Raw genomic sequence first — 23675 nt, 5'->3', positions numbered from 1 at the left:
AGTATTGAATTCGGATGACCTGGCGGTCCTGGGAAGACCGGTTACAACCAACTAGAGATAGATATACATCCTCTGAGAAAGATTCGTGTGAATGAGGAAAGTCGAACATATAATGATAGACTATACAGTAACAATGAGTCATCTCTCCGAAAGCGATCATGTTGTCGGTGACGATATTGTAGGTTGGACAAATCTAAGGGCCTTGTATGAAGTAGGCTTTGTGAAATCATCCACTCGGGATAAGACGGAATTATTGTTTCTTCAGCCATCTCAGAAAGCCCTTTACCGATAAATGGTCCAATCGCTAATCAATGTTACCAAACTTTGGCCCCTATCGAATCCCATTTGCATATCCAGAGCTCCCACTTCTTCCACGCCTGAGACTAACGGATAAATGTCATACAGCGATCGTCGATCATTGTCAATTCGGGAATAGCAGACGACGGGGCAAGATTGCAGTTTCAATCTAACTCAGGTTATCGACACAGATACTAATCTATCGATAACCTAGTTGGAAGCCGGAGAAGCGCACTCTTCATATCTCAGGGTTACCCAAGCCTGCCGTCGAGACAACTACGATACGGTACATAAACACAAAGATAAGGAAAAATCGTAATTGTTTCATCATATAATCTAATCAATCATCTAACTTTTATCCCACAAGTACATGGCTTAACCACTGTAGTCGATAGTAACAGCGAGACGGACCGCGCCATCGCCAGAGAGGTTGCCACCGATACCACCGATGTCAGTCTCGGCGGTGGTGTAAGCGTTGTTCACCGATGCGGCACCAGGAGTGATAGAAGAGCAGGTACCACTGAAGACGTCACACATCTTCATACCCTGGACAGTGAGGCCAGCGTTCTGGGCGACAATAGCAGAGACATCGAAGCCGGACCAGCCCGAGTTACCGGCACTGCCAAAGTCGAATTCACCCCAGGTGGAGGCATATCCGCCGTCGGAGTCGGTGGGAATGCTACCGGGAGCAGCAGCGAAGCCACCGTTCGTGTCTTCGTCGAAGGCAACGTACTTGGTCTCGCCGGCGTTGAGGGTAAAGCTCACCGCGGCGTTGCCGTACCAGCCGTCCATCTTGCCGTCAGGGCCATACTTGTTCCAGAAGACAACCGACCAGGGCTCGGTGTTCTGGCCCGAGATGGCGACCACGTGCTTGTAGTTCGAGGCATCGCTCTCCGACACCTGAATGATATTGCTACCCCAGGGGTTGCCGACGTTGCCTTGGTAGGTGATATCAGAGCCGCTGTTGGCGGTGGAAGAGCCAAATCCGGCAGTAGAGTAGGACCCGCTAGCAGGGGTGGCGGTCCAGGATCCCCCGGAACCACCAGAGCCAGAGGAAGAGGGTACGGCAGACACAGTGGCGGATGGCGACTGGCGTCTTGCGTGGCCGTGCACGCGGTGGGCAAGGGAGCCAGTAGTGAGGGCTGCCAGCAGCAGGAGGGACTTGGTGAACTGCATTTTGATAAAGAATGGACTTCGCGTCAAGCGATTGGTAAGGATCGAAGAAGTACGAAGTGAGAAGTGTTACAGCTGGTGTAGCTGAGATTGCTTTTTTAAAGAATGTGGGTAGTTGGAAGAAAAAATCCAGAAAAAGGTGATGACACAAAGACCAAGTTCAGGTCCTCGACATGGGAATTGGGCCCCTCTATATAGCCTTCTGGAATAAAACTTTTACCCCGGGGTCACCTGGTTCAGCTTCTTGGGCACGGTCTCGACCATCCATGGTGCTCGAAGGATCTTCCAAAGGTTGACGACGGCAGATGGGGCAGGCGTAGTGCGTCAGCAGGGTGCCTCTGACAAGCTTGCCGTGGATATGTCACAAATGGATCTTGGGTTTCAAGGGACGAAAGAGAGCTGAATGGACAGCAGGCTGGGTTCACAAGAAGACATCCCTTAGCCTCCTCAAAAAGCACCACGATTGGTGGCTGAAGGATCCTGGAATATCCACCGTGGCTTCTAAATTCATGGAACAGTGTAGTGTTCCTGAATTTAAAAGCGGGTCAAAGCCATTGGCCACATTGTATTCAGTATCAATGGTAGTTGCTTCGGTGGGCCGCTTATGGACGAGGTTAATGATCGGCATTCTGGCATTGCAATCTCTTCACTAGAGTACACTGCAAACCTACAGGCAAAGCCTCTGGGGTCGCAGACCGGGATGGTTACATAGGACCCTGCGTAGCAGTGCTATCGTTAGGCTTTTATGTAGCCAGTAAATGGTAGCAGACTGAAGCTTATCACACCCATCTATCAGCAAGATAGACAAAGGTAAATGCAGCAGAAACAGACAACGGCTGGCAAAAGTTTGACAAATCTCGGCCAAGCCCGCAAAAGTGGGCCAAGGACAGAAATTCAGAAGGAGGTGTTGCTCGGCAAGCTGAGACGCCAGTGTGGAAATTCTGCAAGCCCATTGATTACCATTCAATACAGTCTTGTGTGGAGCCGACTCCACAGTCGGCACTATCTTGTGATGATCGAGCTAGTACTCGTTGAGTCGTTGAGTCATTGATTAGTAGAGTTCAGTATTTCAATCTATCGTGGCCCTACTACCTGTATGCCCCCGTGTCGTGATGCCATCTGTACTGGAAGTTTCTCTAACTTTCTCTCATCGTGTTGTTTGACAAATGGACAGAGCAGCCCCTTACCAGGACCTAAATTTACTATTGGCAATGACCCATGGGAGGCCAAGTCTGGGCCAGGGACAGGACATCCGCTGGCCACTCATTCGAAATGACTAAGCTCACTGGTAGTCCGGAACAGCCAATGGGATTACAATCCATTGCAATTCCAGCATTGGATAGGGACTCGTAACAAGCTAGGGGCCCTAAAACCATGGGTAATTCGGTTGTTTGTCCTGTAAATGGAAAGCCGGAGTGTTGTGTGTTACGTCCTCCTTAGGGTTTGTGGGCAACCAAGGCTGGGGCCACGTTTCTGGTGCAACACAACACACCACAAAGAATAGCTTGGCAAGGGGAAAGTTACAGATGAAGCAAGTCTATTGCTTCTAAGGATCCATTGGTCCTATTAAGAAATCCAAACATGACTCTTATTGCAACCTCAGGACCGCCGAGGATGGCTGGCAGTGCCAAGCGCTCGATTCAATGAGATGCTATTCTTTCACCCCGGTCTCGCGCTAACTTACAAGTCGCTCTCCACATGATTCTAGACATTCAGCAGCTAGGTCAAGACAGCATCCGTGTCGAATCAGACTTCTATGTCATAGAGAGTGGACCACTTTCTTAGGCTCAATGTCCCACCCGTCGGGTTTTCTCACACAGTCACACCCGCACATACTCTTTTGGTCTCTACGAACCTTCCAGCGAAGTCTCTTGGTCAAGGTTCACCGCGGGTAATACGCCCTGCCAAAACCCGACTTCGCCGTAAAACTCAATTTTACCGTCCAAGGCATTAGAACTTCAGACTAGTCGGAGGAAAGCCGGAACCAAACCCTGCTTGTGACAGCCGCCCTATGAGCACTTCTACCACTGATTGTAAACAGAAGAGTTTGCTGTATCTTGGATAGAAAATTGCCATCTGCTAGCATAGCCACGGTGAAGCGTCTGGTGGTATGCCGAAAGTTTTGTCCAGAGAAATTGGACTACCATACAATGGCCCTTGTCATCGATGGCAAATGCCTCTTCGGGGGGCAAATGCTGCCAGTACTGTGTATTTACATGTGTATAAACGTTTTTTCAGCATCGAATCGTCACCACCTTGGATCCTCGGTCTTCGCAGCTATAGTAAATCAGCCTAGCAGACCCTGTTTGACTTACTCGACAAGACCCCTGCCCACAGTGCGAACGTAGAGTTAGTCAAAATCAAAGTCTTCAGACGTTCTAGCCAGGCAGAGCGGATCCTACTAGTGGGTAGTTAGTAGTCTGCCATAGCCGCCACGTTCTAACGACCCGCCTGGGTTCCCTTAGCCTCCGGCGCCGCGTATTCGCGCGACTTCATGACATCACGTTTTCAGCAATCTCTGAAGGTCAAAGTATCCATACCAGCGAGTAGTGCTGAGGTCAATGTGCCTCAAGTATTATCAAAGCTGTTTATGGTAGTTATCCACGAGGTATTACTCTGATGGAGGACGGACCTCTCGATATCTACCTGACGCTCAAAACTCGGATTAATTCCCTACTTGCCTCATTTTGGGAGGTATGTTATCGTGGAAATCATACAGGTCGCCACAAAAGTCCAAACTCCATTGTAAACAGATGTCTTTATCATAATGAAGCACCAGTGTCTTCGTCGATTCGACTATCAGCTTCCAGTGAAGAAACGTTCACATTGAATTCTATCCAACGTCGGACTTCGTCCAACTCCTCTCTGGGACATGTACATGCATCCATTTCGGAGTAATCGTCATTAATCGCGCATCGAAAGGTAAATGTCACCGATAATCTGCGCGACTTTGTGGCGTGGTGCCAATGGATATGTGGCATTGATCCGAACAGTTCCTGCTTTACTTGCCACCGGTAAGATTCTCGTTTCCTCCATCATGGTGGAGGCAACATAGAATACTTAGAAAACACCGGCTCCACTCGGCTTTTGTGTCGCCATCCGGAGATAATCGGGTGAGTGTAATGTGTCTTTGGCTAGTTCTGGTCATTCTATAGTATTTCCTCTTTGGTATACGATTCTCTTCCAAACAGAAGCCTTCTGCGGCACATTATGTATTCTACAGGGCTATCTTCGGTATAATTGCTGGACAGCACCACTGGATACAGCTATTAACCAGATATTTGGCTGATCTTATGCACCACACATGGATCTTGAGCTGGCATAAACACATAATCATCTTCAATGCTACTCTTAACGCGTTTTTCCCTACCAGCATTAACCGGTGAACAACCAGACAACCCAGGCACATATATTTACAGGCGATAATTATAGCATTAAAACCATATGCTCTCATATGGACGGCCTCTTTCGATAAAAATGTGGCTGTATAACCAAATCATATATTCTAGGCTCATTCCCGTGATCGAAACAAACCACACTAATCTTCCCTAACAGGCGACAAAACAACCCTAAGAAAACCCTCTTGAATGCATGCCGATAGCAGAATTCCCTGCAAGTGTAATAATGCAGATCATAGACTTAATTGACCAATCTAATGCATGAGATGCATTAGGGCCAATCTCTTGGCAAGAAAACAACAAAGGCAATGACGCCACAACCCCTCAACCCCTCATCCATAGAATAAACAACATCAGCCAGCTACCATAACAGAGCAAAACAACACTCTAAACCAAGTGCCAAACCCATAATGTCTCAAACAAACACCCCCTACCCCTTCACATTCACCAACCCAACCCCAACCCAGTCTACAAACGGGACAACCCGAGCTCTACCCCTCACCATCCCCAATGTCCGCGGCACTATCCCCTCCCTCCAAACATCGCGTCTTCGCACAATGATGCTATTGGCGCGTGACGATCCCTCCAAGATCCTGGCCTTCCCGTGTAGCTACGACGGGCTGTCGTCGCGGCTTGTCGAGGAGGCGGGCTTCCCGATGTTGTTCTTATCCGGCTTCGCCGTGTCGAGTTCATACGGGCTGCCTGATACGGGGTATATCGCTCTGGAGGAGATGTGCGGGAAGGTCCAGGAGACGGTGAGGGTGACTAGTCTTCCTGTGATGGTCGATGGGGACACGGGGTATGGGAGTCCGATGAATGTGCGGCGGACGGTGGAGGCGTTTGCTGCTGCTGGGGCGGCGGGGGTGATGATTGAGGACCAGACGTGGCCGAAGCGTGAGTCTAGCTATCTACCCTAACTTCTCTGCCAAAGTGCTATACAAAGCGGATACTGAGTCTAGGAATCGTGCATAGGATGCGGTCATACGAAGGGGAAATCGGTTGTTTCGCGCGGAGAAGCCTACGCTCGGATCCAAGCAGCCTGCGACGCCCGGAATGAAGGACGGGATATTTTCATTCTGGCCAGGACGGATGCCTTGATCCTTGGATGGGAGGAGGCGATGACGCGGGCAAAGGAGTTCAAGAGACTAGGGGCCGATGCGGTCTTTGTGGAAGCCTTGCCGGATAGGGAGGCGATGCAGCGCTGTGTTGCGGAATTGGATATGCCCATGCTGGCTAATATTATCGAAGGGGGCAAAACAGAGAATCTCTCTGCGAAGGACCTGGCTCAAATGGGTTTCGCGGCCGTGGCATACCCGTGGACATTGGTCGCGGCGAGGTTGAAGAGTATTCGGGATGCGCTGGAAGGATTGAAACAGAGCATGTTTGAGGGTACGGCACCGCCTATGATTCTGGGATACTCGGAAGTCTGCGAGGGAGTTGGATTTAATCGATACTGGGTATGTTTGGACATGGATTGTTGATCATGCTCATTACTAACGTTTGAATAGGATCAAGAGACACGGTACGAATATGATCAGAACGGACCTGTCAACCCTTAGTTAAAATCTATTTGACAAAAGTAACTCATTTGTCTATCGCTACTATTTCTGAACAGGCTTTGCTTAAGTCATGAGTATCAAGGTCGTGAAACAAAATTTGGAAATATTTGACAGCTAGGCAGGTTCTTAAATATATTTCAACAGATGGTTACCAAAAACGTCACTATATGGCAGCAAAGGTCACTCTGAAACCAGAAATCAAGCATAACACATATAAGAGTGATTTAACCACTCTCTTAATCGAATGAGGGCAGTAGCAACTTGGTAATGGATGAAAAAAAAAATGGGGCACAGCGAATCACCTGCGCGACGCGTGACTACCCGAACGAGTAATCCGTGCCGGTGGAGTGCAAACGCAGCGGCTATAAATGGAAACCAACCCCACCGGAATATAATTTATCGCGATGAATATAATGCGGCAAAATCATTTCAGGTCTCCGAGCATGGAATTGACAAACTGATAAGAGAGAAAAACCGAGAAACAAAATAGCGAACCAGATAGAGAAAAAAAGTCACTGGTTACATAACAAAAAGAATGTCTTCCGAAGCAACGGCCCAAGATATCAATGTCGTGGCCGAATATCTCGGGGATCAACAGGTCCAAGACCTATCGTCATGTCCCCCGGTGGACGGTATCGTTATCTGCGCATCGGCAATACTCTATCAAGCCGAATATTTGTTTCAGGTACTACAAGAGCGGCCGTCGTTGAGCAAATGTTTGGTCCTATGTGGTGGCGTGGGCCACTCTACCCATTTCCTGTATGAGGCTGTCGCACAACACCCTCGCTTCTCGCAGATCGCACAAGAAATCCACGGCTTACCCGAAGCTCGTGTCTTGGAGAGGATTCTGGACACGTTCTTTGACCGATCCGCCATCACGGATGGAGGTTGTATGATCTTGGTCGAAGATCAATCCACAAACTGTGGCTTAAACGCCTCGCTGAGTCGGAAAGTGCTCGATGCAGCTGGCTTCCAAGCGCTCCAGACGTGTATGATCATTCAAGATCCCACGATGATGCTGCGAACAAAAGCCTCATTCCAAAAGGCGTACGGAGACAGGCTGTCGCCTCCATCTTTCATGAGCTGTCCAATAATTGTCCCGCATATGGAGAGATCGGAAGGTGGGGAGCTGAAATATCAAGAGTTACCACTGGGAAACACATGGTGGCCACTGGGTCGATTTTTAGAGTTGGTAATGGGGGAAATCCCTAGACTGAGGGATGATGAAAGTGGATATGGGCCAAGAGGAAAGGGGTTCATCCCTCATGTGGAGGTACCAGAGCATGTTGAAGAAGCATGGTCACGACTACGGGTGGTTTCAAACGCCTGTCGGTGAATCTTTCGCTGTCTCATAGAAGTAGAAATCCCACCCTGATGAAATGATCGTGCCCGGACCATTGATACGTTGATGCTAGCCAAACGAACCAGCAAATGGAACTCTTCTACCATGAATACAACCCAACTGAAGACATCTTACTCACATCTCCTGTCAGTATTAAGCATTGCTAATCCCCTTTGACATACAATGCTGTGATTCCTTTCGTTATTCATCATGATGGAACCATTGACTGGGAGATGAGTGGATACTATCCGAGTACTGGTGATTCGCAAAGGCTCTGCATGTGTGAAAATGACTGAATGACTGGGGAGAGAATCTGAAGGATATTCTCCGTACTACCCCGAGCATGTGTTCTACCCATTTGTGTTGAGAGTACTATGGTGAAGGCACACCATCGCCAGCAAGAAGCCGATCAACCATTTAGTTCAACATAGTTTAATAGGTACAAATCACCTGATCTATACTACAGCATGTACGGTTCTCTATATAAACGTTATGCAGCCTGAAAAGCATCTTACATCTTCACCCTCCACACACTAGGAACGAGATATTTCGCGAGCTGGCCTTAGAGCATCACACTCATAAAGACTACACTGGAAATTGGGCTTTGTCTTTGTATAGAACGCCACTATATACCATCACCCCAAATCAAATATACCCTTTCGTCTTTAAATATCCTTATATATCTTGTTGATCGACATCTACATCAGCCCTGCTGGACGCCTTTGTATAATTTGAACAATCGCCATACGGCTGCCGCTTGCATCTTGGCCACATTATCTTCACCAATAACTAACCTCGGCGACTGCCCAGGCGCCACTTAGCTGATCGATCTGCAGGTGCCGAGCAATTAAACCCAGTTAGCGAGGCTCTCACACGTCAGTACCTGCACGTCTAAGCCTCATCCCACAGGGCGTCACGCATAAAAAGATGAAAGGAGTACGCGACTAGTTGATCCTGCGACATTCCCCGCATCACCTCTGGGAGCCCAACACTTGCAGCTTGAAAATTTGGTAAAGTAAAACATGGTGACAACAGTGTTCACGAACGCATCACGGTTTATACCGCAAGGACTCGACGCCGCGACCAACAAGGAGCTGACAGAGATATGGACGCGTGTTCAGAGTCGGGTGTTGGCGCTAGCCGATGGGGACCAGCGCAAGATCAGGCCGCTTGGGGTGAACGACGTGTTATCGCATCTGGACGCGGCGCAGAGGAATGACAAAGTGTCGTCTTGGAAGCTCCAGGCTATCAAAGACTCATTCAATAAAGCCTTACTGTTCATTCAAACAGCAGGTGGTATAGCAGCTGGTGCTGCGTCACAGGTATGACTTTCTCGAGTGGCCAAGCCCAAGACGAGCTAACGGTCGGCAAGGCTTTTGGACCCTCGGAGCTGTGCTTCAATGCGCTCAATTTTGTGATCCAAGCATGGCAGGGCTATCAAGGCATTTTCGAAGATTGGCTGGACTTCTAGAGAAATGTGCCGAATATCTAGGCCGTTTGGAGTACCATGTCCACGCGGGGATGGATGCGAAGTTGAGTAAAGTTGCATGCCAGCACTTGCTCCTCTTCGTGGAAATCTGCGATCGAACAGTTAAGCTCCGCTCAAGGAGAAGAAAGCTGCTTGCCGGGGTCAAGATATTGTTCCTGCAGGATAATGGGGTCACGGATCTGCTCGCCAGGATGGAGGGCCTCGTCGATAAAGAGAACCGTCTGGTCGTTGCGCAGACATTTGCGCTGGCCTCAGATGCTGCAACCAGCTCGAAGGCGAATCTCGCTCTCATGCAGGGTCTTGTGGAATCATTTGCGGAGGACAGAGCTGAGCAGAAGAAGGAAAAGCATAAACAGTACAGGGAGCAGGTCGTCCTGAAGGCGCTGGCGTTTGATGAGACCAAGATGAACCAGGAAAGCAGCGAGCCAGAGGCTTTCTGGCAAACAATCTATCGCAACTACCTTAAGCAACGGGTATGGGGTACCGGTGAATGGATTTTCAGTGAACGCAAATACCTTGAATGGGAGAAGGGACAATCCAGGGGGCCGATCCTGGCTATCGCTGGTGGTGAAGGGACTGGAAAGAGCTTCCTCACGTCCACTATCATCAAGCGTCTCAATCAAAGGAAAACTACAGAGAGCTCCGACCGTAGGATTTCAACCGGCTATTATTTTCTGGAAGGGAATTCTCGGGATGAGCTTAAAAATGCAACGAACCTAGAGACGGTCGCAAAGTCACTCGTTTGGCAGTTCAGTCAGTCTGAGAGAATCTATCTCAAGTCTGTCGCCCAAATCTGTGAACGTTATGGAGAGATCGACCCGACCGACATCTCAAAGCATCTGATCTTCGGTAATAAGGATCTAGCCAACATGAACATCACCTTTTATATTGTCATTGATGGGCTGGGTGACACAGTTGGAGAAGGCATGGTCAGGTTCTTACAGAGAGCCTCCATACCCATGCCTGGTCGCGACATTCGCGTTCTGGTAACCGGTGACCCCAGATGCTTTGAGCATTTAAGCAAAGCTGGGGATGTTCATTTTGATTGCATATCTATCAGTACACATAACCGATCGGATGTTGAGAAGTTTATAGAGAACCGGATGGATAGGATGCCAGCATTGACCGATCGCGGTCGCTTGGGAATATCGGAGATCAGGGACAATATTCGGCACAGACTATGTACAGAAACAAATGGTGACTACTTCAAGATAGATCGGACCCTCGACCATATTAGCTCCCTGGAGTATAAAACGGACATACAGCAGGCTCTGGACGATGCAAGCAAGGAACGCTCGCAGCAGATCACCGAGGAAATCGAAAAGATGAACGAAAGCCGCTCCAAAAAAGAGCTATTGGAAATCAATGAGATTGTGCGCTGGATCGTTTATGGCAAGGACCTTCTCACGCCAAAACAGATGTCTGCAGTTCTGTATGTAAGAAGCGGAGAGACGTCGTTGCTGCCTCTCGAGCAAAAGATCAAGATAAAATACCCACTATTCGAAGTGGATAGGAACGGAAAGGTTGATTTCCGATCCTCTGAGATTGAGCATTACATTCCGCTGAGAAACGCTACCCATGACTTGAATGATTTGCATGGCAAGGAGGCAGCACAAGCAGCAGAAGTGGCCATGGTCAAACACTTCCTCCTCACGGTCTGTCCCTCGGAGGTTTACACCAAGTTGAAGTTTGACGCCTACCTCGTGCAACTGCTGAGGCCCAAGGGCAGTGGTATCAACAAGGATGATCCGCATACGGGTGAGACAAAGATGGCCTTGACGTGTTTAGATGTTTTGACAGAGGAGACTGATCGAAAACGCACGCGACTCCTTACCTATGCACGGAAATACCTCATAAGCCATTTGTCAGCTGTTGATCTAGCGTTAGCAGACGTTGCTTGCAAGCGCGCAGTGGGTATACGCTTGGCGAAACTGTTTACCGAGGACAGTTCAATCGATATCTTACTGCATTGTGCGGAGTCTGTTGATAATCCTACTCTTCGGTTCAAGATACGACGCTATTGGCTTTACAGTGATGACAGTGTTAACACCATCCTCCGATGGCTTGGGGACTCTGCTGTTACCTCCGAAATTTCCGACACGGCGACACGGGCTTGGGTCGCAAAGGTGACGTCTGGGGCAGAGCCTGATGAAGACCTAATGAGACCTGCCGCAAAAAGAATGGCAGTACATTTCTTGCAAGAGGCTCATTCAGAATCATTCACAAAGGACGCATTCCTCTTCATTGCCGGCTTCGTGAACAAGGTACGTAGCGCTCCTCGCAGAAGATCGAAATACTAACCAAGGTATAGATTGCGCGTCGCCAAGGCAATGCTACCCACGAAGTGAATGACCCTAGCTATATTTATTCGATTGAAGAGATAGACAATGTTGAAAATTGGTGTCAAACCATTCTGGACGTCAAGACAAAGCCTTCGTTGTGGCACGTTCAAATGGGCAACCTGTTGGAGGTGCTCGGGCTTCCCAGGCTCGCAGAGACCAGGGCTCGTCAAGCCTTGATGCTTGATCCGCAAGACTGGCGAGCGTCCTACCTGTTAGCAAAGTTGGTAGGGACGAAGGAGGGTATTGAGATTCTAAATGCTCCTATTGAGGAGCGTCTTGCATCCGACAGCCAATGGCGACAAGATCCTGTTCAGCGCGTCGAGTTTGCTAAGCTCCTATACATGTTTGGGCTACTTTACTGGGAAGACAATTGCCCAAGCACAGCTATTATATACTGCAAAATGGCAATGGAACTCGACCCGACAAACTATGACCGGGTGACAATGGTTCTGAGTGCTCTCGCTACCGAGAGCAGGTGGCCAGAGATTATAGTATCTCTGAAAGGAGTTAAGAACTCGGCACACGTCTCACAGGGATTGCCGGAGATGGTCATCGAGCTCTGGAACGCTGATCGGTTCCACCAGATTTTCCTGCAAGCAGCACTACGGACAAAGCACTTCGATCTCTTGGCGGAGACATACGAATCTGCAATCAATCTCCTTGAAGATCGTCAGGACCGTGCCACATTATGTTATATTCGGTATTACTATGCCACAGCAATATACTCATTGCGAGATCGTGAATCAAAGGCGATTGCCGAGTGGGAGAAGATCTTGGCCGACGTTCCACAGTCCCATCTGAATACCATTTTGCCATTGCTGATTAGCAAACTCGGTCCTCTCTATCTCCGTAAGGCACAGACGTCAGGGGACGACACCGAGGCTACTTCTTCATACCTCCAGAAGTTAGAGGACTTGGTTCCCGACGGAGCATCTAGGAGCGACGCACTCCCACCAAAGCTTTATCTTGCGCGGTACTACCAGACTCAGGGAGATGTGCTACGAGCTAAGCAAATCACTCGAGAGATCGTGAAACAGGCTCTAGAAATCCTGTCCGACGACGACGAAGACAATGACAAATACGCGTATTCTAGTTTATTGACTGTGTTCCTACCCTTGGAGGATACTAGAAACATGCTAACAAGTTTAGCCATGATGTCACTAAACACTTCCGACACAGCTATCATCTACTGTGATGGAAACTGTGGGAATTCCTGGTCGTATTTGGGAGACATGCTCTGGTGTAGGGATTGCATTGACTTCCAGATTGACATGGAATGCTACCAAAAAATTTGCGATGGCACCCTTCCATTCTCAGTGTGCCATAAGAGCCATGACATTCTCTACATTCCTGCGAGGGAGTCGATCATCCGAGACATTCCAGTGGGCTATGTGCCTTTCGGAGAAGCAGTTATCCCTTTGGGCGAATGGACAGAACTTATTAGAAGGAACTACGTCTACATTGAGCACTAAGTCGGAGCAACCAATTGTACAAGCTGCACAGCCCATTGACTGTCATTGACTCTTCCTAGTTCACTCGAGCACAGCTGCCACTGGTGTAGATGGTCTTTTCGTCTAAAGGTGGCACAAATCATAAAGCTTCCGACGAACAGGGTATCCCTGGCATGTACCACTGGAATGACTGCTCAGGCTTGCGCATTGAGTACCATGGACAGTCACGCTGACTGCGCAAGCCCCTGCTGCACAATAGGGCTGGTACACCACCGTCAGCGGACGGAATAGGAATTTAACTATTGGTGCCCTCAGTTCTAAAATGAACCGACACGTTTTTTTTACCTTCCATATAAAATGATCCATTACTCTCCTCCATAGCCCACCATTCTGTCGCGTTCCGCTCAGTCGCGCCTGGACTACCCACAATGACCCTCTCGTTATGCGCCCCCTGGCGCCTCCTACACGCCATACTTCTCCTAATCTCCCTCGTACAAGCCCAATCCCCTTCAGAAGAAGAGTTCACTGCCGACAATATAGTAACGCGCGATGTATGCATCCTCGGCGGCGGCGCAACAGGCGCCTACGCAGCGATCCGCCTAAAAGACATGAACAAAAGTGTAGTGGTCGTCGAACGCAACTCACGGCTCGGCGGGCATGCCGAAACCCTCTACGTAGAGAACGGTGGCCATGTCGATTACGGCGTTCAAGGCGTCTTCAACACCAATATCTCGAGGAATTTCTTCAATCGCCTCGGCGTGCAATCGAAACCGCTGACCCCAGGCTCCCTCGTTAACAAATACGTCAACTTCAAAACCGGACACGAGGTCCCTCCTCCAGCTGGCATTCTCGACACCGTCGCCGCCCTCCTTGTCTACCGGTCTGCAATCCAGAAATTCGACTACCTCAAGGATGGCGTCTACAACCTTCCCGACCCCGTGCCGGAAGAGCTCCTCTGGCCGTTTAGCCAGTTCGTCGAGAAATACAAGTTCGAAGGGGCGCTAAGCGTCATATACACCTTCGCCAATGCGTTGGGCGATATGCTCGCCACCCCGACGCTATATGTCATCCAAGCATTCGGCATCGCACATATAGACATCTTCCTGCAGGGGGGATACATCACGCCGAACAACGGGATGTATGAACTCTACCGCAAGGCCGGCGAGGTACTCGACAGCGATGTTCTCTACAACAGCAAAGCCACTCACACCAGACGCTCAGACACTGGAATCAAGATACTCACGCAAGACACGTCGGGAAAGAAAACACTCATCGAAGCGAAAAAGCTCCTCGTCACCATCCCCCCGACTCCCGAGAATCTGAAAAGCCTCGACCTCGTCCCAGAAGAAACATCACTCTTCGCCAAGCTCTTCTGGAAAACATACTACGTTGCTGTCCTCAAGAACACGGGAATCCCCAACGACATCAACGTCCAGAATGTCGACCCGGACGAGAAACCGGGGAATCTGCCGCGCGCCCCCTTCCAATGGGCGCTCCAGGATATGGGTCCCAATAACTATCTCGCGAGTAAGATCGTCGGGGATATGAACTTCACGGACTCGCAGGCCCGGGAACTCATTATGGGGGATTTACACCGCATGGCGACGGCGGGGACGTTTGCTATCCAGGAGGATTGGGAGATGGCGGTGTTTGGGAGCCATGTTCCGACGTCGATGATGGTGGGGGTGGAGGACGTACAGGATGGGTTTTACAGGAAGGTTTATGGGTTGCAGGGTCAGAGGAGCACGTTTTGGACGGGGTTGACTCTTGCTTCGGATTATTCGGCTTTGTTGTGGCAGTATACGGATTCTGTTGTGGGGAAGATGTTTGGAGGGTGAGGGTTGGACAGTTGGGATGGTGTCGTGGCTTTCGGTGGTTTGACCAAATTCAGTGTTGATGTTTGATATGCGGTAATTGGCTATACCCGAATCTAGATTCGATTTTACGTGCCACATGAGACCGTCCTCTGCTTGTAGAGACAAGACGTGTTGAATCGCTGAGTACAGCATCAAAAGCAGGAAATTTGGATCTGGACTGCGTGGAGGTCGTGTGTGACACGAACCGGTGGATAGAGTCAGTCTATCCAAGTCACATCGCATGATGCTCCTGTAACATGGTTCATCCTTGTAAATTATCGTGTGGACAACATGTACTACGATATCATCCAGCAAAAGATAGATCATTTGATAGGGCTTCATGATTAGAATATTATATTACCGTCAATGACGTACAGTTTCATGATATCTTTATACACTATTTACAAGCCCTACATCAGGTCATATAGACATGCGGTCACCCAGCCTTTTCAGCCCGATCCTCTTCGATAACCCATTTCTGTTCTCCGGTTGGTGTGGTGACCATCCGGAAAATATACCTTTTATCGAGCCCGATCAGGTAATCCCGACGAGCAGCAGTGGTCCAGTCATGGGTACCGTAGAAACTAGGGAGGATGGGGCTGTCGGTAAGCCAGACAAGCACAGAGCCAAGTGACCGCGGGACTCGGGGCCCCTTGAACTTGCCGTATCGCGTGATGAACACGAGGACGAGGGCAATGACCATGGACGATACCATGATCAGGGCGACGATGAATGATGAAAGGGACCGGGCTATGGCCCATGTGGGTCGCATAATTTGGGCATTGTTGTCCATTATCGGTTCGGGTAGGGGTTTGAGGTACATGTCTTTCTGAAGGCTGAAATATGCTGCGAAAAGCCATTGGTAGACTTGTTGTGTTGCATCAGCGAGACGGTCCGGGTCGATAATTGTCAGTTGGGAGTTCCCATTTTCGTACAGCATCTTGATCAGGGAACCGGGCCAGTCGGACGGGAATAACTTGGGCTCATCAACGGCGCCCTTTCCAGAGGTGTTCTGGATTGAAGCGAGAAAGTGTTGGTGGTAGTTTGCCACGTTCGATGTCACATTGTCTACTAGTTGCCCGCTCGTGAATGCGCTGTCGATTGGATAATAATACTGTAGTATCCCACTGGGATCAAATCCAATTGTAAAATTTTGTATTCTTGGAATAGAATGGCATTGCAAAGCGAGTTTCGAATAGAAGTCTGGGCTAGAGCTCGAGTGAAGGGTTAGAAGAACAGTCAGCGTGCCATTATCAGTCGCTCCACTCGGTGCTAGTAGCTGGACTGAATATGGTTCGCTTGCGTTGTCACGAATGATAGATGGCACACGCTCCCCATTCTCAGTATCTCTAGTGGTAAGGTTGGGGATACTCGAATCCTCATCGTACTCATCGTTCGAGAGAGCATGAGTAAACGGAACAAGATGACAGTTCAAATCAGCCCCAATACCCAGCGTCACAGCTTGGTATGTATTATCCATCTTATTCGTACGAACTGCGAATGGAACAAATGAATAATCCGGCGATGTCCACGGAAGCAACGAAATCGAATTTAACAGGGTTGATTCAATAGGACCGTATTGGAAGAGGGTAGGGATGGTACTGGAATTGAGAATAGTAGAACGGTCGTAGCGTAATTCCACAGCCTGCGTAGGCCAGGCTGCTGTCGTGCGGCTTTGGGTAAATAGCGCGCCCAGAACGGCTGGAAGGCCGGTGTTGATGATGCAGCACAGTGAGACCAGGCTGAGCACGAAGGAGCGGGAGCGCATAGACCGGAAAAACACGGTAATTGGACTTTGGGAGGACAGATTGAGCAGCAGGGAATTTCTCGCGTCTACCCCGCCTTTTTGGAGATGAATCCACGGCTCTAGTATGCCCAGATGCAAGTAGATCGAATTGAACAAAGCTCGCAAGATCGACGCGATAAGAGACGGTATGATGTTCAAAGCAATAGAGAGTCGATCTGATGCACTATCTGAGAGGCGTCGGAGGCGGCGATCTGTTGAACACAGAACGAACAATACTGCCATGAAACAGATAACCGCTAACAAGCCTAGAAGCTCAGCGACAAATATGGGTTTCGATAAGAAATGAAGGCTGGGATCTGGGCGTGGTGCTTTCCTACTCGCTGGTTTGTTTGATAGAACTTTCTCACGGAGTGTTCTGGGCGGGGCTTCTCCGGGAAGGAACCCCAGTTTTCGACCTGATGGCTCTGGATACCAGTAGCATTGCCAGGCACGCAGCTTGCGATTCAGTTGTCGCGCGGTGGATTGGTCAGTGTACTTGGCAATCGCCTGAACACCAGCTGGGTTGAATATGTCTGCCACGATGCTGCACATAGCCGCGATCGAGCCGGGGTCACTCTTGAGTATGTTCTCGCGCGACCGGTAGAAAACAGCAAGGAAGACACACGTGACTGCCCCAAGGAGAAGGATTATCTCGGACGCAATTGCAGGGGAGGTAATGACCAGGACAGCCACTTGGTCAGTTGTGCCGACGCCTTGAACAGGAGTATACGCTGCATTTGTATTGAAGAGGCGGCTCAGCAAACGCGCAAAACCGAGCTTCATATCCGTACGGATTTTGGACATGAATTTGTCCCCGGAGATGGGAACCTGCGAGTACTGCACAGATGTAGAGCACAGGGGCATATACCCTCCTATGCCTAGGTCACATTGACCAAGAGAATGGTTTGTCAACGTTCCATTGCCAGAGGGGCAAACATTTCCCGTAGGGCAGATGCCGCTTTTGAGAAATGTTTTAAATCCAGCTATATCCAAATCCGAACTATCAAGAGCAGATATAGAGTCCTTATCGACAATAATTGCGACTACCGAACCATTGGCCTGCATGGAAACCTCCGCCTTCGCCGTATAATACTGCATGTCACATGAGAAGAACTGAGCCTTGGGTGTCACTACAACTGGTGCCGAGGGGCTTTCTCTCTGTCCGACTAAGCGACCGGAATCTGTTGCCTCGATGTCGAGGAGAAAGCCGTATACATCTTGTGGGGCACACGGGATCGTGTCAAGCTCCCAGCGTCGGGCTTGTATCGGAGTAGCTGTCAGGTCGAAGATACCACTGTAGTTCGCATTTAAAGTGCAGTCCTGGGAAGGGTCAGGAAGTGACGCCAGACGCACGTCATGAAGCGCACAGGTTAGGGTAGAGTAATTAGAATGATCGGCAGTGGTTTCCCCGATGCTCACAGTGACATTCGCCGTGGGTGAGTTGCTGACGGGCAAATCGGAGCATGTAAGGTCGGCCCAGTACACGGTATGATTAACTTTCCATCGAGCCGTGGCGAGTGTATCATCGGAGGGGAGTTCTACTGGTGGGATGGCAAAGTGTGAGAGACGCGACGGTGTCTCTCCAAGATCTCCCCTTGTCAGAGAATATAGACTCATGTTCCGTTGCGAAGATATCCATTCGGCTTGCTCTCCAACCGCCACCAGTTCCGGCCAACTTCTCAACGTCGCGGGAGAAGACATTGGGACGCTATCCAGGTCCAGCAAAGCGCTCAGCGTAGAGGGCAGCAGTAGCTGTACGAGAATATTTATGATAGACACCCCAAACACCACCCAATGCTTTCTCCTCGCCGAAGAGTAAGGCGCTGATATGAAAGGCCCAAAGATATAATTAGCGGAAAGCACGTCGGCAGGAAATATCTGCTCTTTGGATAGCTGAAAGTAGGGCTCTAAACGGAAGACATCGTAGACCGTGAAAGACCAGAGGGTCATCAACGACAAGCCCAGGATTGTTGGAATATAATTGTACGCAAACGTCACATGGTCTGGTACATCGTCTGTGTCGTCGTAAAATACAAGACCACCTTTGATATCACTGTACTGTCGAAGCAGCTCAACAGCCAGCAGCATTACGACCATGACCGATGCCAGGAAAAGCAGGTAAGTCGGGCGTAGCGTCCTTGGACGCCATCCTGACCCTGTCACCGACCTCGCTGCTTTAGATCCATATTTCCCCCACATCGCATACGGCAACCTTCCGGCTTCCGCAGTAGATCTGTCGTTGGCGGGATTCAAGGGCACCTCCTCTTAGCTTCGTGCCCTACTGCGTAGCTGTGGGGTGGTTCCGCTACTGCCGCCGAAATGGACAAGAACCCCCAGAGGCATTGAGTTGATCAAGAATCGCCAAATTCAGGGAACATCGCATTCACTCCAGGCGAGAGCCGTGGGGACCATTACTTGATCTCTGGTATTCATCAATGTCTCACAGCCAAACCGACAAACACCGTGGAATTAATATCCGTCGAGAGGTTGGAAATGGTATTAAGGTTTGACGAAAAGACGACGGGTTCCTGTGCCGTTGGGGGGGTCCACGTGACAGAGACCACCCATACCATTTACGGAGTGGAGTACGTACCTGCGTTCGTCATCTCCTCCACCGCCTCAGTTTTCTGCCAGACACGTGGATGGAATCATCCATGCTTTTGCATACCATATGGTACCTTACTATTAGCCTCACAAGTGGTATCCTGGATCCGTATAAAATAGAGGAATATCTTAATGATTTATATGCCTGATTGCTCAGCCATTTTGGCGTAAACAACAAGCGTGGTGTGGGAGCCCTTAGCAGCCAGCGTATCCCGCAAGCCTATCAACGAAAATATATGTCTCTTCTTGTGGTTCACAGGCGGGATAGAAGTAAGAAAGACTCGTAAGAAAGGAAAATCAAAGAAGGTTATTCGATGAAAGTGATACTCTTTCAATACTATAGAAGTATTTCACTCGCTGTTTAGATTAATCTACATAAAAAGAAAATGGAGAACGTTCGAAGTGAGATCACCAATATTGTAGGGTGCATTGCACGAAGCCCAACCTGTCCATTATGCCTGGCCAGACCGCCTTATCATGTGGTGGGCTGACTTGTAGTCACTGGCCTGGAGAGCAAACCCGCGCTGATTCCGCCCCGCCCCGGCGCACGGCCAAGTCTTCGGAGTGGCCAATATTGTTTAATTTCGTTGATTCAGCTATCCTTTGCCATCGATTTCTCCTGTTTTGCCTTGAAGATACTGGATCACTTTCACTTCGTATAATTCTATACGAAGGAAGTATTTCAGGATTGTGAGAAGTGATCCTCGCTCCACACAGTTGGCTGAGACCTGGGATGGGCACTAGATAAAATGCAGTATATACATCAACTTCAACCAGCCACGAGGCCTCCATACCATAATTTCAAGACAGAACGTGGAACATGCTGATCATACTGGACCCGAAACGGAATATTTTCGGATCTGACCGGTCCGTACTGTGCTATGATCGATGATCGAGATCTTCTTATATTTGCCAACATCATACGCTCTCAATCACATAATTCCAAAAGCAACTATCAGTAAAACATCCAAAGAACCCATGTCAAATACACATGTATACGCAGGCTTGAATTCCAGTACATCTGAGAATGGAACCAAGAGAAATATGCCAAGTGATTGAGGATCTTACGATCTGCGATTGCGCAGATGGAGTATGTTGATTCCGCGATTGACAGTATACACTGTGGTAATTGGTCGTGGTGAGTGGTCTTTTTGGACCAGCCTTCATGGAACCTAGAATATTTGGTTCTCCAATGGACTGGAAAAAGAAAGGATATCCTTCAAAGTTGTAGCCTGTAAGATGACACGTGAGATCTCCTGTTACACAGCGACGTAGAAGCGACTGTATAAACTGTCAGCATCAGCCTGTGGTCCAGAAGACCTTGATCTGCCCGCCATCTGCACCTTGAGTTCACCTGGTAGGACGTGGACAAACATGGCAAACGTGAAGAACTTTCGTGTGATCATCGTCGGAGGCTCCATCGCTGGCCTCACCCTCGCCCATAGTTTGCAGCGATGCGGAATTGATTTTGTCGTTCTGGAAGCCAATGATCACATTGCGCCGCAAGTCGGAGCTTCAATCGGCATCCTCGCAAACGGGGCCCGAATTTTGGATCAACTTGGTATATTTGACGATGTGTTGGAAGAGACCGTCGTCGCGAAAACAATGCACTACTGGTCTGGCACGGCCAAGCATCTTACGACAGAGCCACTTCAAATCTTCGAGGACAGGTATGAAACACCAAGAATTGTGGTGCTGCAAGATTGAATAGCTCTGACCGTCAATTTACAATTAGACACGGTTACCCAATCGCGTTTTTGGACCGGCAGATAGTATTGCGTATTCTCTACTCCCGCTTGGGAGAACACCAATGCCGAGTCCACATAAACAAAAAGGTCGTCCGAGTGGAGAATCTGCCAAATAAAGCTGTTGTGCACTGCAAAGATGGGTCGACTTTCGAAGGAGATCTGGTTGTAGGTGCGGATGGCGTAAGGAGTATTGTTAGAGAGGAGATGTGGAGGTATATGGAGTCTCTCGGGTTGACCAAGGACGTCGCTACAGAAAAAGCTAGTATGTCTGGTGACCTGTACAGCAGATCTACCCTGTTCCCGTGCTTACTTGAGTGGCATGATTTAGATATGAAAGCCGAATACTCATGCCTATTTGGCATCTCGAATCCGACCGTTGGGGTGAATCCTGGAGAAGCTCACCGGACCTTTGCCAAGGGTTACTCTACCCTCACCATCGGCGGAAAAGGAGGTCGTATCTATTGGTTTCTTTTTGCTAAGATGGACCGGCCATTCACTGGATCGGACGTGCCCAGGTTTAACGAGCAAGACCTGGGGGAGCATGTAGCCAAGTATCTGCATATACCCATCACACCAACTGTTCCCTTCTCGAAGGTCTATGAGAAGGTTGAGGTCAAGGCGTACCTCTGCTTGGAGGAGGCCCTTTACCAGTATTGGAGTATGGATCGATGCGTTTGCATTGGAGATTCGATTCACAAGGTATGTCGTCAATTGTCCCAAGAGCTCGGGCTACCCTGACCGACCTACTGCAGATGACTCCGAATATCGGCCAAGGCGGCAATAGTGCAATTGAAACTGCTGCATCATTGGCAAATTGCCTATCCTGTTTGGTTAAACTTTCTGGAGGACATGGTCCGATTGCCCTCCAGAGCATCAATGATGCTCTGCAAGAATGGAAAAAGGCCCGGCAACCCCGGGCTAAAGAGATCCTGACACTGGCAAACGAGGCGACTCGATTCGAATCGGGCGCAACTATTATGCATACCATAATTTCGCAATATCTGCTACCTTATTTGTCCCGCTACCTTACATACCGATCGTCTCAGATGTTCGTCGAGGGCGAGATTCTCGATTTCCTCCCGGTCCCTGCGAGGGCGATACAAGGCACCATGCCACACGTCCGACCGTCTGGCCAGACTGAAACCGCCCTCATCAGGATAGTGAAGCTTGCACTGACATGTGTACCACTTGTCGGGCTAATCGCCTATGCTATTATCGCGATGGGACTCTTTGAGAAGGGGTTTCCCATAGCCCTTCCGATTCTCCAGAAAGGATCATGGACTGCAAGGAACGGGGAAATGTTGAGAGTCGCAGAACATATACACAATGTGTCCGTCCTGGTCAAACTGATCGGGTCATTCATCGCCTTCTTCTTGCCATCACTTGGCAACTCTCAGCCCGCATCATATTGGCAAATGAGATCTTTACTGACCGACTTGGGGATAGTGTGCGTGATTTGGCTCCTGGAGCGCTACCGCAAGACTCATACCTGGGCTGAAGTGATGCTGTACGTGAAGGCTGTGTCTGTGTCAGCAATGTTATCTCCTACGGAAAATACAGGATATGCTGACATGACGCGATAACACAGTTTCGTGCTGCTAGGCACGGTACTTCCATTCTGAAGAGTCGGGTTGCTCCCTTTGGCCTGTATGATCGAAGATTTGCGCACACCGGTCGCTAATCTCCTCGGCTGCCGATTCAAACAGATGCGCTCGGGTGGTTCCTCTCCACACTCATTGCAGGGTGCTACGGACCCAATTTTGGCAATTTCTTCCCGAAGACGTTTGCCATGCGTCAATACTTCAACGCCATCTGGCATTTATCCCCCATCACCGTGCCCCTGGTGCAGGCTCCCTTCCGCCTTGTCGAGGCATGCGCATCCCTGCCCACCCAACGGCGACCACAACAGGAGGATGAAGCGAAACGATAATCCACCAAAAGTCTGCACCACATTAGCCACATAGATCTATCGCTCGCTCTGGTCTATGGCTCGACCTTCGTTCACACTCGGTGTTCGCTTCCGGAGGGGTCTCTAGGACCAGTCTGTTTTTGCAGGAATACCAACTTCCTGTGACGAATTTTGCCGACAGTGTTGCGATATTCCTCAAGTACGACGCAACAATCGCGATGACAAGCGGACTTGTTTGGCTGGGGATGAAATCCAGTGAATTGAAAGATTTCGAGCGCCTCGTTTCGTGGTGGAAGGTGATTGGGCGATTCGCGCAAACGACTGCGATTCTGGGTTCTGGTGCGATGGCCTTGAGTTGGGCCTGGAGGGAAGAGATCATGGCAAAGATTGCGAAGACACAGTCGCATTCGAAAGAGGTTTGAATCTGGCGTTGTTTCTGGGTGTATACAATTTGTAGTCAAGAATAATGACACACTGCGATTGAAACTTGCGACAATTTCTAAGGGCTGAAACATGTCGGGCGCAATCACCTCAAACGAGAACAATTGTGCTTAAATTTGGTCTACTGCGATTCACACGCCCAATGCGACCCGCTTTCGACTTCTTATTCCTTTATCCGATGCGAATCCTCGCATGGCGAGGGGGATTTGTTGTCGCATCTTGTCAAGCATGATCTCATAACCCGCGGGGTAAATGGCCTTTTAGGGCTGGCCCGTCGGTG

At 49.5% G+C, this 23675-nt stretch overlaps 7 protein-coding genes across 7 annotated transcripts; 5 read left to right on the top strand and 2 right to left on the bottom strand.

The window, feature by feature from the left end:
• Positions 1-672: 672 nt before the first annotated feature.
• ANOM_000772 (putative allergen) lies at positions 673-1473 on the bottom strand (the record flags this gene model as incomplete). Its single annotated transcript, XM_015546030.1, has 1 exon — positions 673-1473. The coding sequence occupies one exon, from the start codon at positions 1471-1473 to the stop codon at positions 673-675; it is 801 nt and encodes a 266-aa protein (XP_015411969.1).
• A 3805-nt stretch (positions 1474-5278) lies between these two features.
• ANOM_000771 (isocitrate lyase/PEP mutase family protein) lies at positions 5279-6427 on the top strand (the record flags this gene model as incomplete). Its single annotated transcript, XM_015546029.1, has 3 exons — positions 5279-5762; positions 5841-6325; positions 6377-6427. The coding sequence occupies 3 exons, from the start codon at positions 5279-5281 to the stop codon at positions 6425-6427; spliced, it is 1020 nt and encodes a 339-aa protein (XP_015411966.1).
• A 535-nt stretch (positions 6428-6962) lies between these two features.
• ANOM_000770 (uncharacterized protein) lies at positions 6963-7763 on the top strand (the record flags this gene model as incomplete). The annotated part of the gene is made up of 1 exon (XM_015546028.1): positions 6963-7763. One exon carries the CDS (start codon positions 6963-6965, stop codon positions 7761-7763), a length of 801 nt encoding a protein of 266 aa, XP_015411967.1.
• A 1028-nt stretch (positions 7764-8791) lies between these two features.
• Positions 8792-13072, top strand: ANOM_000769 (uncharacterized protein; the record flags this gene model as incomplete). The annotated part of the gene is made up of 4 exons (XM_015546027.1): positions 8792-9091; positions 9142-9161; positions 9212-11522; positions 11570-13072. 4 exons carry the CDS (start codon positions 8792-8794, stop codon positions 13070-13072), a joined length of 4134 nt encoding a protein of 1377 aa, XP_015412027.1.
• Positions 13073-13479: 407 nt separating this feature from the next.
• On the top strand, positions 13480-14889 carry ANOM_000768 (FAD dependent oxidoreductase; the record flags this gene model as incomplete). The annotated part of the gene is made up of 1 exon (XM_015546026.1): positions 13480-14889. The coding sequence occupies one exon, from the start codon at positions 13480-13482 to the stop codon at positions 14887-14889; it is 1410 nt and encodes a 469-aa protein (XP_015412026.1).
• A 454-nt stretch (positions 14890-15343) lies between these two features.
• ANOM_000767 (DUF3433 domain-containing protein) lies at positions 15344-18790 on the bottom strand (the record flags this gene model as incomplete). The annotated part of the gene is made up of 1 exon (XM_015546025.1): positions 15344-18790. One exon carries the CDS (start codon positions 18788-18790, stop codon positions 15344-15346), a length of 3447 nt encoding a protein of 1148 aa, XP_015412023.1.
• Positions 18791-20671: 1881 nt separating this feature from the next.
• Positions 20672-23376, top strand: ANOM_000766 (FAD-dependent oxidoreductase; the record flags this gene model as incomplete). The annotated part of the gene is made up of 5 exons (XM_015546024.1): positions 20672-20967; positions 21033-21307; positions 21374-21744; positions 21798-22552; positions 23010-23376. 5 exons carry the CDS (start codon positions 20672-20674, stop codon positions 23374-23376), a joined length of 2064 nt encoding a protein of 687 aa, XP_015412022.1.
• Positions 23377-23675: the final 299 nt, after the last annotated feature.

Source organism: Aspergillus nomiae (genome assembly GCF_001204775.2).
Source record: "Aspergillus nomiae NRRL 13137 chromosome Unknown contig00006, whole genome shotgun sequence".
In the NCBI taxonomy this organism is placed as follows: Eukaryota; Fungi; Ascomycota; class Eurotiomycetes; order Eurotiales; family Aspergillaceae; genus Aspergillus; species Aspergillus nomiae.
The sequence above is the reverse complement of the archived record's forward strand: the minus strand, read 5'-3'. Positions and strand labels throughout refer to the sequence as shown.